At 42.2% G+C, this 17,518-nt stretch overlaps 1 protein-coding gene across 3 annotated transcripts in view; it reads left to right on the forward strand.

Moving 5' to 3' along the window:
- SENP6 (SUMO specific peptidase 6) overlaps nucleotides 1-17,096 on the forward strand; it is a 77,792-nt gene extending 60,696 nt beyond the window's left edge. For all 3 annotated transcript variants that reach the window (XM_064164230.1, XM_064164231.1, XM_064164232.1), the window contains 8 exons: nucleotides 33-155; nucleotides 1,376-1,468; nucleotides 3,488-3,921; nucleotides 5,559-5,662; nucleotides 8,109-8,197; nucleotides 10,979-11,047; nucleotides 11,141-11,291; nucleotides 14,486-17,096. In XM_064164230.1, coding sequence (XP_064020300.1) covers nucleotides 33-155; nucleotides 1,376-1,468; nucleotides 3,488-3,921; nucleotides 5,559-5,662; nucleotides 8,109-8,197; nucleotides 10,979-11,047; nucleotides 11,141-11,291; nucleotides 14,486-14,695 — 1,273 coding nt within the window. In that variant the 3' untranslated portion in view covers nucleotides 14,696-17,096. The remainder of the gene's footprint in view (nucleotides 1-32; nucleotides 156-1,375; nucleotides 1,469-3,487; nucleotides 3,922-5,558; nucleotides 5,663-8,108; nucleotides 8,198-10,978; nucleotides 11,048-11,140; nucleotides 11,292-14,485) is intronic.
- Nucleotides 17,097-17,518: the final 422 nt, after the last annotated feature.

A 17,518-nucleotide genomic window follows, 5' to 3' on the forward strand; every position in this document is an offset into this window, starting at 1 on the left:
ATGAAATTCTCATCCTTTTTTTAACTAATCAGGTATTTGGTACTTGAAAAACTGAAAAAAGAAGATGCTGACAGAATACATGTGTTCAGTTCATTCTTCTACAAACGCCTTAATCAAAGAGAAAGAAGAAATATTCATGAAACTTCAAACCTTTCGTAAGTCTTTTGCTAAATCAGTTGTATTAAGAGCTGAGTACACTGAAGACTGCAGGAATGGATGCTTTAGAGAGATAAAACTCCTTGCAGACACTACTATGATACCAAGAGAACTCTAGGAAGCATCCAGACATACCCTTTGTCCCTAATATCAAGTCTTAGCACCAGAGGAAATGGCCTCAAGTTGCACCAGAGGAGGTTTAGGTTGGATATTGGGAAAAAGTTCTTTACTGAAAGACTGGTCAGGCACTGGAGCAGGCTGCCCAGCAAGGTGGTGGAGTCACCATCCCTAGAGGCGCTCAAGAAATATTTGGGTGTGGTACTCTGGGATGTGATTTAATGGCCATAGTGGCTTTGGGTTAATGCTTGGACTCTGTGATCTCAGAGGTCTTTTTCAACTAAAACAATTGTGTAATTCTATAAGGTGAACACAACCTCAAGTTGTGCCGAGGGAGGTCTAGGTTGGATGTTAGGAGGAAGTTGTTGACAGAGAGAGTGATTGGCATTGGAATGGGCTGCCCAGGGAGGTGGTGGAGTCACCATCCCTGGAGGTGTTCAAGCAAATACTGGCTGGGGCACTTAGTGCCATGGTCTGGTTGGCTGGATAGGGCTGGGGGATGGGTTGGACTAGATGAGCTTGGAGGTCTCTTCCAATCTGTTTGATTCTATGATTCATACCTGCAGAAGTAGTTTTTCAGTTCACTGAGAACCTCAAGAAAGTGCTTGAAAGAGTCCAGCAGTGAGCCACAAAAATAATTAGGGGAGTGGAGCATCTTCCTTATAAGAAAATACTGAGGGAGCTGGGGGGCTTTAGCTTGAGGAGGAGGAGACTGAGAGGTGGCCTCATTCAAGTTTACAAATGTGTAAAGGGTGAGTGCCAAGAGGCTGGAGCCAGGCTCTGCTGGGTGATGCCCAGTGAGAGGACAAGGGGCAATGAGTGGAAGCTGAGGCATAGGAAGTTCCATGGAAACCTGAGGAAATCTTTTTTTCCCTGTGAGGGTGCCAGGACACTGGTACAGGCTGCCCAGGAGAGTTATGGAGTCTCCCTCTCTGGAGATACTCAAAACCTGCCTGGATGCATTCTTATGTGATCTGCTCTAGGTGATCCTGCTCTGGCAGGGGGGCTGGACTGGACGATCTTTTGAGGTCCTTTCCAGCCCCTAGCATTCTGTGGTTCTGTGAATGAGCCACGCTGCCAATGCTGTGTTGGTCTCTTGCAGCATCCAGCAAAGACGGCACGGGCGAGTGAAAACCTGGACGCGGCACGTTGACATCTTTGAGAAGGATTTCATTTTTGTTCCCCTGAACGAAGCGTAAGTCCATGTTCCTTCTTGCTGCAGCTACCTGGTGAGGCTTCAGCTTCACAATTCTAAAACTGAAAGTTACTTTCCAATGAGAATTCAAGTTTAAAAACTAAGAGTATAAACTTATTTTTTTCCCCAGATGCTAAACCCCAAAATATTAATGTAAGACCTCTAAGTGCACTGTGGTAGTAGTAGTATGGCACAATGCAAAGAGTGAGCAGGAATTAATTTTCTGAGTGCATTTTCAAGGTCTTCAAGAAAGGTGTGGAGCAAAGTCACTGTCACACAGGACAGGAGAGGAACCAAAATTCACAGTGACTTTTCTCCATGTGACTTCAGGACATGGTTTAGTGTCCGTGGTTGGACCTGATGATCTTAGAGATCTTTTCCAACCTAAACGATTCTGTGTTTTGCCTGGTTCCCTGGACTTTGTTCTTCTAAGACATTGCCATGAACTTTTAATTACTTTTTGTAGTCCTTAGTACCACTGAGGAGACCTTTTCAAAATAGATGAGGTCATCCTTTAGTTACAATAAACCAGTATCAGAGAAAATGCAGTTTAAAATCTGCTGCCCTGTGTTGGGAGCTTTATTCTTTTTTCTTTATACCCTCTTATTTTGTGGTTCTTTTGAGGGGGGTCAGGAAGCAGACCTAGCATTCTAGTGGTGGTTAAAGGCTTTTAATGATGCTTGATTTCCTTAAGGTCAGACCAAGCTGTCACACAGTTCACAGGAAGAACCTAAGCCAAAATACTTAGGCAAGTTAAACTACTATATTTAAAAATACTTCATAAGAGCATAAATAAATTAATGGACAGGTAGCAAAGGGAATTATTCCTTACTTGATCAACTGATTTTTAATTCAAAGGGTAGGTTGGATTGGAGTTGATTTGTATTGTTTTGGAAGATAATTTTTTTGGTTGTTTTTTGTTTATTGGTTGGTTTGAGGGGGGGTTGGTGTTTTTTTCATGTTTGGGGTTATTTTTGTGTGTGTATGAGGTTGTTTTTTGTTGGGTGTTTTGTTTTGAAAACTTCCTACAGCCATAAAACACAAACTCTAAAGTCTCCTATTCATGCAGTGATAAAGAAAATGTTTAAAAAGAAGTGAGCTTTAATTCAAAGAAGAGAAAGAATAAAGTATGAGCAAATTGAAGTAATTATTTAGACAACACCTGTGTTTGTGTTTAACTCCATCATATTAATGAATTTGTTGGTGAGTACTTGGATGGAGTGATCTTAACTTTCAAGAAGAGTGTGAAGGCTTGAGTAAAAGCTGCTCAGAAGAGCAAATAACTTTTACAATCTATAATTGAAAACTTTGAGGGATGAAATTGCTGGGCTGCATCAAGAAAAGTGTGTCCAGCAGGTCTAGGAAGGTTTTTCTCCCCCTCTGCTCTGCCCTGGTGAGACCACACCTGGAGTATTGTGTCCAGTTTTGGGCTCCCCAATTCCAGAGAGACAGGGACCTGCTGGAGAGAGTCCAACAGAGAGCCACAAGGATGAGTGGGGGACTTGAGCAACACATCTATGAAGAGAGACTGAGAGCCTTGGGGCTGTTTAGTCTGTAGAAGAGAGGAATGAGAGGAGATCTGAGTATTATGTACAAATATCTGAGGGCTGAGTGTCAAGTGGCTGGGACCAATTTCTTTTTGCTGATCAGCACAATAAGACAAGGAGCAACAGGTACAGACTGGGACATAGAAGGTTTCACCTCAGCATAAGGAGAAACTTCTTTAGAATGAGGGTGACAGAGCACTGAAGCAGGCTGCCCAAGAGGTTGTGGAGGCTGTCTGGTGACAATGAAAACCCAACTGGATGCATTCCAGTGTAGACTGCCCTGAGTGATCCTGCTTTTGGCAGAGGGGTTGGACTTGATCTCTGGATGTCCCTCCTAACCTCTAACATTGTGTGATTAATTTTTTTGTTGTGTACACACACATTCAGGGGTTTGTTTATTTTTCCCCAACTTAACTGTGTGCATTAATGCAATTCCTACTTTTTAATGGTGTTTTTTTTTTTCCCTTTACAGTGCACACTGGTTTTTGGCTGTCATTTGTTTTCCTGGTTTAGAAAAACCCAGATATGAACCAAATCCCCACTATCATGAAAATGCTACAACACAGATGAAATCTTCCTCTTCAGATGGAGAGAGCAGCACACCATCTCCTTTGCCAAATGAGCTAGATGCACAGAACTCGCCCTCCAAATCCTCCACAAAGAAGACATTGACCAAAAAGTATAATACAGCTTTAACTGACCCAAACACTGAACCAGAGGACAGTGAGTCTTCATATTGTAGAAGAAGTCCTTGCAGGGTAAAAAGTACTTTCAAAAAACTGAATCAAATAGACAGTGATGTGGAAGAACCTAGCACTGTGGAATCAGCGTACCATAAACTTGACCATAGGACTCCGGATGAAAACGGGATACAGGGTGAATTCACTACTGCTAGCCAGTCCATGGGTATGTAATTGTCCACATCTCCACATTTCAGTGAACTGTTTGGAGATATCACAGCTGTCACTGCTTTTGCTGTGGTGTTCACTTCATACTTTGAAAGTCAGTGTGTGACTGAGGTTTGAGTGCTTACAGTATAACTAATTTAGAGCAGTGGCATACAAAATCTTTTTTGGTGGCTATTAATGTAAGTGTCATGGGTTGGAGATCTAACACTGCCTTCCTTAAAGCAGATTAATTTTTCAGTTGTGTGACCTTTTTTCACACAAAATCATTTTGTAGATCATGCTTTGCATCACTTATGGCTGTAATTGTTAATGAAAGGATATTAGTTGACCGATAAGGAAAGGATATTAGTTGACCGTGGACCTTCATAAAGTATCTGGATGGGGGAAGTTGAATTAACATTGTGTGAGCAGCTTTAATTCCAGCATCTTCTAGCATTTGAGGTTTTCCTTCAACATCATTAAGTTCTTTTCATGTCTTGACAGAATGTAAAAAGAGTAAGAAGAAAATAGCTGAAAAAATGAAAAAGTAATTCTCTGCCATGACTTCCATGTTACATTTAGAGAGGCTTTCTCCACACATCCCTGCTGATGTCAGTAATTTGGAACAGGTCTTGTACCAAAGCAAACAAAGGAGTTGACACATTTTAAAGGCAGTTGAAGAAGTTAGTAAAATGTTCTCTCTGCTTTCTGCAAGGTTTGATCCCTTTGGGGCATAGAGAACAAAACATGGCCATGCAGAAACTTTTGCTTTAGTCTCTGATAGTATTCCTGTTGACTTTAATTTACACAGTGACTTATAGCTTAGCTGAAAAGGTGATCAAGTGCTTAATATACATAATGCAGGCCATTGCAGCTTTAATATCTTGGTGGTTATAAACACTCTCCTTTCTGATCAAAATTTATTCATTTGTGATAATAACATCACTTGTCCTAGAAAGTCTTGGGGGGGACTGGGGGTGTGTGTGTACATTTATTTTTGTTTGAACTGATTCTTCATTTTGTGTCATTGTTACTGTTTATCATATTGCTGCTGTGTGATATGGTCTTGTGTCTAAGATTCTGCAGCTGTTACTTGTCAGCCATTAGTTGGAATCTGCACTATGGCATATCTTTTGCTAGTTACATTTTCTACTGGCTGCATTGTATTGGTGGCTGATAACAAAAAATACCTCAGACTCTAATGCTTAAACACTGTAGAAGATGCACCTTTAATTCAGTTTGATCTTGATAGCAAATAGATGTTTTAGGCAGCTAAATTTAGGTGTGCAGTGCATCTAAACATTGATTTCAGATGGATATAGACCTTGAGTTTTGTGCCCAGCTTTCAGTTGTTGCTTCAGAAGGATGTGAGTTCTAACTTCTGACTCTGTCCTGGATATCCTAGGATATTTCCAAAAGACAAAAGGCACTTTGACAGTATAGTCAGTGAAACCAATGAAACCTCACCTCAAAGCAGATATCGAGTACAATACCTGTTCACTTGAGTAGCTCTCTGCTCTGATTAATGGTGTCCACTTAACATAGAATCACAGCACAGTTTAGGTTGGAAGGGACCTCAAAGATCATCTAGTTCCAACCCTCTGTCATGACTTGGAATTTCATGTTGAAATATGCTACTATCTATGATTGATACAGATGGATTGCACAAAATCAGGCTAAACTATAGCGAAGATTCAGCTGATGGCAGTAAACTAAATGAAGATGACCTCATAGATTTTTCTGAAGACCAAGATAACCAGGTAAAGAATTTACCCTTTTTGTTTGGGAAATACTTAACTGTGTTATGTTGCATTTTGAATGGGCAGCATGAAAGCTGTACACACACACTGTGAATGTGCTTTGTTTAGAGCTAGCTGTCTTCTTCACAAGTGTCAAATCCAAAGCACTTGGTTACCTGCAAAACTTTGCAGATTAGCTGATGGGAGAGGATGTACATTCATTCATGAAACTCTTTAACAGGAAAGTGCTGCACTGATCTTGCATTTATTTCTGTGAGTCTTTTTTAGTGACAATATGCTGCACAGTGATTTTAATGGAAACTCTGCAAGTCATCATAGAATGGTTTAGGTTGGAAGGGACCTCAAAGATCATTTAATTCAACACTCTCATCTAATTCAAACCCCTCACCATAGGCAGGGACACCTCCACTAGAACAGGTTGCTGAAGGCCTCATCCAGCCTGGCCCCAAACACCTCCAGGGAGGAAGCATCCACAACCTCCCTGGGAAACCTGTTCCAGTGTTTCAGCACCCTCACTGGAAAGAACTTCTTCCTAACATCTAGTCTAAATCTCCCCTCTGCCAGTTTAAACCTGTTACCCCTCATCCTGTCATTACAAGACCTTGTAAATAGTCCCTCTTCAGCCCTCCTGTAGGTCTCCTTTGTATAGTGGAAGGCTACTACAAGGTCTTCTCAAAGCCTTCTCTTCCCCAACGTCTTTCATCTCCCTTAGCCCCATGTTTATCTACCAGACCCAAGAAAAGTCACTCTTCTTTCAGCTGCATTTCCTGAGCATACACAGACACATTTATAAGTAGATGCTGCTGTGTCTTTTGTTCCATTGGTGCTTCTCCTACTGAAATGTAAACAACATGGATTTATATGAAAGAAATGTTGAGATTTGAAAGATGTTTAGAGCTGTGTAGAGGCTGATGAGGTAACTATACTAACTCACTGCTGAGCACAAGGGCATCATTCCATAGCCTTATTGCTTGTACAGTGTAAGCTCAATGTGAGTAAGCTGGAGTTACACGGTTACTTTTCCTAACTGGCCTTCCTGTTCACATTTCAGGTGTATGACTCCAAACTAAAGAAATGGAGGCTATCAAATGTACACTCTAGGAAGTACTCATTTTTCACCTTTGAGTTCAGAACAGAGAATTATTTTCCAAAATCTGCAGCTCTTTGTAGTGGCTTCCAAATAGTATGTATATATGTGCACACACACAAAAGCTCCAGCTGATGTTGAAACCTAGCTGTGCCTTCCATACAGGCTCAGCCCACCTCTCCTGTCATGACACTTGCCCGAACATTCCGTAATTCTTCTCTGATGGAAGTGTCTTTCTATCTGTTTTGTGGAAGTTAAGAGTTGCCAGAAGATGGAGGATGAGTAGTAGAGTTTTTCTGATTGAACATACATGTCATGAAGGAAGGAGGCACAGGACTGTGTTCCTTGAGAGGAAGAAAGGTTGCTGAGTTCCTTGATTGCACTTAACAGAACTTAACTGATTATCTTCTAGAATGCATAATGCAAGTACAGAAATGGTGGACCCTGACAGGCTTGAGTGCACCTTCACCTCTGCCAAAAATGCAACTGAAACAAGTGCATTGGGAACTAGGCAGTAGTTGCTAATTTGGCATCATCTGCATGGCCTAGCATGAGGACTTTGGTCACAGAATGCTGAGTGGTAGTGTGCATGAATCTCACCCAAAAAAAAAGTCACAAGTGGTGCTGACAAATGGGGGTTCCCATTTTGGGAAAACCTCTTCCCTAAAATGCAGTGGTCTGTGGCAATAGTAGTGAACTCAGTAGAAAGGTAAAAAATCTCACCTGGATCACTGGGTTTCTTTTAGACAGGAGCTTAGTGGTTTTGTTCAGAAGGCTTCCATGTCCTTCATAGCCACTGGTCTGAAATGAGATGCTAAACAGAGATTCCCAGGTTTGTGACATGTCTGTTTCTGCCACCCTTAAACTTAGATCATGCCAGTTGAATTTCCATGCCATTCTGAAGGCAAAATCAAATGTTACTTCTGACTTTGTTGCAGATTTGGCCTCATTTCATCTAGAAGATAATAGACATGAAATCACCTGAGGAGGTTTCTAGTAATCATTAGCAAAGGAAAGCATTGATAATATAAGCAGAGAATGGAGGTGCATCTCTTTTAAGCCAGCCATGCTTTGAAGATGTCAGTTGCAGCTTCTTATATAGCTTGAGCAGTCGTTTAACAAACAGCAGCCTTCACTCCCTGTCGTTCCAGCACAGGTTTGAGAAAGTGACTAGAAATTGATGCTGCAAACATAACAAGCTGTGAATGGTTTCAGTTTAAAGCTACCACTTCTTTATTAAATGTATGTTATTGATCTTGAATGAAAATGGTAAGGAGAGGGGGGAAATAAAAATCTTCTGTGTGTGTTTGAAAACCAATATTAGGTTTTAAACCACCTGTAAACATCTTGTTTCTGTAGGATGACAGTAGTGATGATGGTGGCCTTGTAGATGACAACTGCAGTTCAGAAATGGGACAATGGCACCTGAAGCCTACTGTCTGCAAACAGTAAGTATCCAAAGAGCTGAAATGGAGATTTCATAGACGTTTATGGCATTGAAAAGACAGTTTTTATACAACATGGTCCTGCATCAGTCTCAAACATTTTCCATCAACATGTTATTGGTGTTTGAGAGAGAATGTTATATCCTGTAGTATTGTTATCTGCAGTGAGGAGAACATTGAATGAAACTGAGTTAAATAATAGCTTTTTGGCTTTTTGTTCAGCCTGTGTGCTGCTACAGGCAATTGAAGGTTGTTCTGTGGTATCTTGCACTTAGGTTCCTACAAAAAGGTGCAGGAGCATCTTTAAATATCTCCTATACTTCAAAATAATTTTAAAGCCCTCTTTAAATGAAAATAATTACATTTCCTGTCTTGTTAAGCTTTTCACCACTCCAATGAGTACAGAAAATGCAAATGAGTTAAGCTGCCTCCGTTTCTTACCTGATTGTGTGATTGTAGCCTCTTCTCTTTATTGTCTCTTCCTGTTCTTAGTAGTAGTCTGTCTTTTTTCTCTCTACATTCCTTTTATCTTACAAAAATGTCCCACAGTACTAAGTTTAGTTACATCTTGTGTGTGTTTACTTTTTTACCTGTTCTAGATTTTGAACCACTTACATTTTATGGTTTATTTTAATGTCTGAAAGCCAGAAATTATTTGTGACTAATCCTTGTCTGCAATTGCCTGCGGTTTTGATGCAACAGAAACGCACAATTGCAAATGCAGAAGTGTTGTTACAAGTGTTGCTCTCTTAGCAATTCTCTTTGTGTTTGCTTACAATTGTTGACCCATTTTTGTTTTCCCTTCTTTGGGAATATGCTGCTTAGTAGAAAAGCAAAAAGCTTTCAGCATGCATTCTCGTGGTGCAGGATAAAATTACATGTGTATACACGATATGGGATCTGTATGAATTGTTCTTAATGCATTTTCTTGAAGGTGTGTGTAAAAATCCATCTGGGTTGTGAGTTTTGAGCATGTTTATGACCTTCTGATTATAGCTTGGCTAAATGTGTTCCCTCCTGATGATGGGTTATTCTGCACATAAAACTTTCCACCAGACATTCTTTTAATCCAGACCTGAAGTTTCATGTGATCTTTGACACTGACATATCACAAGTCATTAAAGGGCACTTAAATTCTTTACTATTAGCATATTTTAACATTACTTCTGTGTGAAGAAGCAATTACCTTGAAATGGCTTTCACTTCTTTCCTCCCTAAAGTACCAGGTTGTATGTTTTGAAGGAGCATTGCCTGTATAAATAATAACTGTCTTCTCAAAAATGGAAACAGGTCCAATTAAAGGCAAACTTTATTCAAGTGATTTATATGCTTAATGCCCAAAACAATTGTGTACATGTAAAATGATTTATAAATGCAAACACACATAAATGCATGCAGTTATTTTGTCTGAGTTTACTAGGAGTAAAGTAATTTGCAGCCTGTGTATCCCTCAAATCACATACTGCATCTAATGCTGAGATTCTGAACTCTGGTATGAGTCAGCTTTGGTCTATACATCCAGATGCTGCGCAGAAAGCAGATGATAATGGTTATTGTGTTCATAGCTGCTTCTAGGTCAGGTGATAGCAGGTGATAAGCATCCTTAGTGTTCAAAAGCTGTTCAAGCAGACTTGGTTCTCTAGAAGATGGCAGGGATGCCATCCAGAGGAACCCAGACAGGCTGGAGAGATGGGCCCACAGCCTTCTCTTCCCCAAACTGAACAGACTCAACAGTCTGAGCCTGTCCTTATAGGAGAGGTGCTCCAGCCCTTAGATGATTTTTGTGTGGTACTCCTCTGGACCCACTCCAGCAGGTTAATGTCCTTCTTGTGCTGGTGTTTCCAGAGTTGGATGCATTACTCGGGTGAGGTCTCACCAGAGTGGAGTAGAGGGGGCAGAATCAACCTTCCTCAGCCTGCTGGCAGCGCTTCTTTTGTTGCAGCCCAGGATGTGATTGGCTTTCTGGGCTGTGAGTGCACATTGTTGGCTCATGTCCAGCTTTTCATCCATCAGTACTCCAAGTCCTCCCCTACAGGGCTGCTTTCTATCACATTCTCCCCCAGCTTGTTATTGATAAGGACTGTCCCAACTCATGTGCAAGAACTTGCACTAGGCCTTGCTGAACCTCATGAGGTTCACCTCAGCCCATGTCTTGAGCTTGTCCAAGTTTCTCTGGTTGACATCTCGGCCTTCTGGCTTGACAGCTGCACCATTCAGGTTGGCCTTACCTGCTAACTCGCTGAGGATGCTCTTATGTCATTGATGGAGATACTAAACAGCACCGGTCCCAGTATGAACTCCTGAGGATGACCACTTGTCACAGATTTCCATCTGGATACCAAGCCACTGACCACTGCCTTTGGGATGGAATCATCCAACCACTTCATTGTGCACTGGACAGTCCACCCATGAAATCCATCTCTCCAACACAGAGAGGAGGATGTTGTGGGGAAACTTTGCACAAGTCCAGACAGATAGCATTCATTTCCCTTCCCTTTTCCACTCTAACAAGAAAGCCACTAGGTTGATCAGGCAGGACCGAGGGTATTTAAGCACCTAGGTTTTGCTTTCAGCCCAACAGTGCTGTATTTTCCAAGTGTATTCTGAAGTTTTCTCTATTCCCCTATCCCAGTTAGGGGACTACAGCAGCACTGACAAAACTTCAGAGTATTGATCAAGTTTTGGTCAAGGTCACCCCACAAATGATCTATAGCTAACCAGCTGTGTAGCAACATCTTAACTGCTGTCAAATATCATGTACTTAAAAGCTGTCTTCTCTCTTAGGCCCTGCATTTTGCTGATGGACTCACTAAGAGGCCCTTCCCGGTCAAATGTTGTGAAAACACTAAGGGAGTAAGTTTCCTGTCTGAGTTTGGGGGTTGGTTTTGTTTCCTCAAAGTTCTGCAGGAGAACAGGAGCCTGAATTTAAATGGTCTTTTGCTGTAGATATCTGGAGGTGGAATGGGAAGTCAGGAAAGGCAACAAAAGAAGCTTTTCCAAAGATGTCATGAAAGGTTCCAACCCCAAAGTGCCACAGCAAAACAACTTCAGTGACTGCGGAGTGTACATACTGCAGTACGTGGAGAGCTTTTTTGAGGTAGGTACACCTCTCTTTGTCTATCTAATTTTTGGGGTTTCCTGCAGCAAATCTGAGCTATTACAATTATTGCAGCCGTTCTAGAGTAGCTCTTATATCTCTCTACATTAGATTCTCCATTATAAACTAATTTACACATTCACATAATTGTTATTTTTGGAAAGTAGAATGATTGTCATTATTGTTTGCATGTACTTAACCAGAAATCAGAAGCCATGGAATTTTCTGAGAGAGAATGTTAAGAAAATGCAGTTAAAGGTTTATGTTACATGCCCCCCCCCAAATTATTTAGTAAAAAACTTAGTTCAAATTTGAATTCAGCATCTAAAGATCTGCAAAAAGCTTGTTCTTTTCTCCCTAAGGAACGTGGCTGAATAATTCACTGGTGCAATACAGAGAGGTTTTTTTGTAGCTTACATTAAAACTTGGGAGTGGAATCATTACAGCTAAAGGCCAGATTCTGATTCTATTGAAGACATCAGTTAAAGTCTCAGTTTACTTGCCTTGGTCTTCCAAGTTACAGGTCTTTTTCACATGTGGAGGCATTAGCACTTTCAGATCTGTGCTGGGAGGAGGAGCTATGGTCACGTTAGGCGCCGCTGTGGGAACACTTTAACTGTGTTGACAGTTCATAATAGTTTAGAGCACTGTTCCTAATCTCTCTTGTAATAACTACTCTGGAGTGAGGTGGTGGTTTCTTCTTTGTTCCATCACCCTTCCCTCACTCATGCTTCATATGAAAGGCTATATCAGAGTGTATTTGTGCAAATTAAAAGCCAAAAGTTCCTGCTTTTACCTCCTTTTCTCTCCACAAGAGCTTAGAATCATCCTTGAGTGCTTCCTGCTCTGTACACAGGCATGTGAGGAGCAATCAATCTCAGCCCCTTCCTTGTTTCAAAGTGATGGCAGAATGATGTCAGACAGGATGCTTTCTCCTGCCTGGTCTTGCAGTGTGCAGCAGCTTTGCCTGCCAGGGAACAGGGATGCCATGTGGATGTGTCAGATAGCGAATCACAGAGTGTTCTGCAAGGAGAACCTGCCCAGGGTGCACGGAGCTTGACTGTCTCACAGTTATAAAACTTAATGATTTCAGCTGCTAATAGATGCAAAAAATTGCACAAAGTCTCGTTGTTTTCAGCAGCTCGACAAACTGAGTGGGTCGTACGTGTGGAGGGATGCTTAGTGTGATGTTTGTGGACTGTCCAGGCACATCTTTTTCAATACCTGGTGCTAAAAGCCATGGTGTAGTTTTTACAGGGAGACTGGTTAGCCAGGGTGGGCAGCGCGGTAATGAGCGTGCCCGCCAGTCCTCCCTTCGCACCGTGCCTCTTCAGCGCTGCCCTTCGGCTCTGGAGGAGCAGGTCTGAGCTCCCCTGGTTTCCCCGGGGCGGGCTGCGGGGCAGAGCCGAGCTGCGGTGGCCGCCTGGGGCCCGCCTGCCGCTGCCCACCAGAGGGCGCCATGGGGCCGCCCGCGGCCGTGCCCGTAGCTGGCGGTGCGGGCTGGACCTCGGCCTTCGGAGGGGCCCGGGGGCTGAAAGGGCCTCTCCGGCAGCTGGGGCTTCAGGGTAATGGGTGATGCTGCGCGGGCTCTGCTGAGCGAGCTGCCGGGAAGGAAGCTCCGAGGCAGCAGAACGCCTGCACAAGAGGCTTCTGACCCCGTCCCTGCTTTCCTTACCCAGCTCTGGTTAAGGTTGATTTAATTGGAAATGTCTTCCTAATATTAGTAACCACACTAATGAGTTTATATTAATGTTCTTATTCCTTTGCCTGGCCTGTTTTCTGATGCATACTATGGGTGAGCCCATGCTTTTTCATAGTGTGATAGGGACTGGAAGCGAAGATCATCAAGTCCAACCCCCTTGCTAGAGCAGGATCACCCTGAGTAAATCACCCAGGAACACACCCAGGCAGGTTGTCTGCATCTTGGTGTTTTATCTGAAGTCTGCTTACTGCTGCTGTTAAGTAGCTTCACTGGCAGAGTCAGTTCAACATAGGAGTTTTTAATGCCGTGTTCTCTGTGTTCTGTTTAGATGTGGAGTAATGTTGCTAGAGCAACACTGACATGTTCTTGTGCAGAATGTGGCTAGTTTCTTCCCCCAGGTAGTTGGTTCAGTGGATAAACGTAACGTTGCTTAGCCTAGAGAAGAGGAGGCTCAGGAGTGACCTCGTTGCTGTCTACAACTACCTGAAGGGACATTGTAGCCAGGTAGGGGGTGGTCTCTTTTCCCAGACAACCAGCAACAGAACAAGGGGACACAGTCTCAAGTTGTGCCAGGGGAGGTCTAGGCTGGATGTTAGGAGGAAGTTGTTGGCAGAGAGAGTGATTGGCATTGGAATGGGCTGCCCAGGGAGGTGGTGGAGACACTGTCCCTGGAGGTCTTCAAGAACAGGCTGGATGAGGCACTTGGTGCCATGGTCTAGTTGACTGTATAGGGCTGGGGGATAGGTTGGACTGGATGATCTTAGAGGTCTCTTCCAACCTCAAATAACCCTGTTAATTTTGGAAAGCAGAATACTCAAAGGCAGGAATTTCTCTGAGGAAACACCGTTCCACAGACTGGTGTTTGGTTAGGGTGACAGTGTTGTACAGTGTCACAAGTGTGGTGTGGATAATGTCTCATAGTAATCACTCTCTTAATTCTTTGCATGAGTTGACCTCTAGAGAGAAAACAGAATGTAAGTGTAAAAAGGCCTGGTGGTAGCTTTGCACAAGCCCTGGTTTTGAATGAAATACGAAACTCATTTTCCTAGTTGGTTGTGGTCCTGGAGGTATTTATAAAGCCTGGAGTATTTAGCAACAGACTCCTTTTCAGCTCTAGATTTTAATGCTCGTCATCCTTTTTTCTCTCTGAAAAGAAAAAGAACTATACCATACAAGATCTTTCTCTCTCTTTTTTTCTTGTTAAGAAATGTGAGCATTTAAACACAGTTCTGCTTCCAAATGCTTGTTCTAAAAGATGTAGCAGAGTAGATCGTTTGGGTGCTTTTGTAACCAGAACTGTGGTCCAGATGAGTATTACTCTGTAACCTACTGAAGCTTAGTTTATTTTTACCTTAATTGTACATGCATAAAACATAGGAACTGTAGAAATTTTGTTTCATGATGTTGGAATGAGGTGGGGAAGAGTGTAAATTTTCCCACTGTGGCTGTCTCCACTCTTTCACTGTAACATCCCAATGACCTTTCTTTGCAGAATCCCATTCTGAGTTTTGAGCTCCCAATGAACTTAACAGACTGGTTCCCACGCCCAAGAATGAAAACCAAAAGAGAAGAAATAAGGAAAATAATCCTGAAGCTGCAGGAACAGCAGAACAAGGACAAGAAGGGACAGAAGGACCCAAGTTCAATGGATAGATCTTTGCAGGAAAAAACAGATCAACTTACCAGCAGCGGCTCAGACTGAACGTTGTATCTGTTGCATGTTAGCTCCACAATCAAACCAGAAACATACATTTCTTTGTCTGCCCAAACGAAAGATTTGGCATACTCTCTGCTCAAAGTTACTTGGGAATGTTTAATGCCTGTATAAATGTGTGTCATAAAATGATTTAATTCCCACAAAGATGTGTATTAAGTAAGCAAGTCTGTACATATGTTAATGAGGCCAACTTTTTTCAGCATTTGTAATTACTTCTTTTCCACTTGTTAGGGAGCTCTTTTTTGTTATGTATTTCTGTTAATAGACCTTAAATAGCAACTTCTAAACCTAAAGCAAATAAAGACAAATATTTATAGGATGAAATGGTTAACTTTTTCTTTTCCAGTAAAGGTGTACTGTTACAGGCTTAAGTATCACATAGGGAATGATTTGGTAGTGAGAGGATTCATCTTTTGACCCTGTTTAGTTGCCCTTTACAGGATTGTTCTGCTTGCGCTACAAACAATAATATGGGTGTCTCGATGTACCATGGCCTCAGAGGGTGGTTCCCATCCTCCCAGTATCTAAGTGTAGGCAGTGTAATAGTTAATAGGACTGCTTCAGATTTGGGGTTTTTTAAAAGATAACTCATTGCAATGAAAAATTCCACCCTTGCTTTAGTGGGAGGGGGCTAGGGAAAAGGGGGGAGAATGCTCTTTGAACAGGGATGACTATTCAAACAGTATTATAGAAGTGGTTTCAATGAAGTGATCTTGAGTGATACTATTAAATCATATTTTGTGGATCCCAATTGTTGTACAGGTGTATTTTGAGACTTTTTTCTTCATTCTAAAATTGTATTTTGGTAAGTGTACTTGGAACAGCAGATTGCCCACATGACATTTTCTATGTTACGATTCTGAATGTTACATTCATATGTGCTTTAAGTAATGAACAGTTAAAAGAAAAACAAAAAAAAGGTGTATGATTACTATTTTTTGTAATATCCACTCAAAAAAAAAAACCAAACAAGAAAACCCAAACAAAATACTAGTGTTCATTGCTTGCTTGCTTGTTTGTTCTTGGCTTGAGGTAGCATCGGACTCATGTTGGGATTTGTTTGGGTCTTTGCAGCGTGTTTTGATTTTACAGCAAACTCTCGAGTGTCATCGTTGCTTAAACTGCAAACCTAGCCTCTTAGCCCTGTTACAGGAAGGCTTTCGTGTTCAGTGAGAAAGCAAGAGGTGGTTTGTGCAAGCATGTGTGCATTTACAGGCTTCTACAAACAGCTCTTTGAAGGGAACCAGAAACTCTCTCTTCCCAGGAAGGAATCTGTCGGGGAAAGAGAGGGAGCTTCTATCTCTGTGTACATGGTAGCTGATCTTTCTGTGGGGAATGTCAGTTGTTATTCCCTTCTCCCACAGAGAATTCATCACCTGAGTCCCCCGAGTTTAGTTTCTATGCACAAGATCAGTTCTAACCCAGTATTCAGGTTCTCAGTGAGTTTCCATTCTCACTGACCCTTGAAAACACAGCTGCTAGCAAGGTCGCTGCCAGGACGCTTCTGCACAGATGACCATCTCTGAAACTCTCTGTTGAAGGTTCACTCCCCCAGGCTGAGTGACTGCACACACAGCCACACAACCACAGGCTGCTAATCCTCTGCACAGGATAAAGTGAGATTGAGGGGAGCTGTTCATTCCCTCCTCTCTTTGTTCTTAGGGAGACCCTAGGGCCCATGGAGAATACGTAAGCACCACGTACATCCATTGTGTTAGAGAGAACTCCTACACAGCTTTCTTTGTGAAAGGCTGTAGGAGCAGTCTTCTGGACTACAAATTAAATCCATAACGTGCACACCTCCCAGTTGCTTCCACCATCAAACGTAGCTGGTGTTCTTGCCCTGCTGGGGGGAATCTCTGATTAAATACTGTCAGATTGTTTCTCTGCAGGGTCCTCCATATCTGGCTTTAGCACAACTAAATGCATATAAATCAGGGATGGCTTGGAGGGAAGGAAGGAGTAGAATTTATTGGAAGTACAGAGAAGAAACAATTGCAAATAGAATGTATTCCTTCCCAGCCTGGGCTCACCCAATTATATGCTCTACTTGTATGGAATGTATCCAAATTTGATCAATATATTAATAGTTTTCCTTTTTTTTCCCCCCTAACATTTGTGGTGTGGGTTCATAATCTGATGCTGTTAGAACTATTTGGTTTTCTTGCTAGGATTGGTTTGGTGCTTCGTCTTTTTCCTTCCTCTTTCCTTCCTCCCCCTTTTTCAAAGCTGTGAAGAAAGTGTTTTGGTTTGTTATCATTTGATGTTTGAAGGTCTCATGATCTTCAGTCATATCCAGCAAGCTAACATACATGTTAAATAGAGGAAACTTATATTTTTTTTAAATAAAATTTTATGTTAATAGAAAAAAAAAAGGCAAACCAAACCCACAGAATGAAGAATTGAGTTATTTAAAACCTTGCTACCCCGGTGTAAAAAGCTCCATAGCACGTGTGCCTCTAGTTTGTTCCCAACAGCAGTGGTCAGCTACCTTACAGAGTTCAAGGAATGGTCTAGGTTGGAAGGGACCTCAGAGATCTGAGGGCTGGAGCACCTCTCCTATGAGCACAGGCTGAGAGAGTTGGGGTCGTGTAGTCTGGAGAAGAGAAGGCTCCAAGGAGACCTTATTGTGGTCTTCCAGTATCGGAAGGGGGCCCACAAGAAAGCTGGGGAGGTTGTCAGGTAGTGATAGGACTGGGGGGGATGGATCCTAGCTAGAGGAGGGGAGATTTAGATGAGGCATTAGGAAGTAGTTCGTCACCGTAAGGGTAGTGAGACACTGAACAGGTTGCAGAGGGAGGTGGTGGA

Source organism: Pogoniulus pusillus, chromosome 25 (genome assembly GCF_015220805.1).
Source record: "Pogoniulus pusillus isolate bPogPus1 chromosome 25, bPogPus1.pri, whole genome shotgun sequence".
In the NCBI taxonomy this organism is placed as follows: Eukaryota; Metazoa; Chordata; class Aves; order Piciformes; family Lybiidae; genus Pogoniulus; species Pogoniulus pusillus.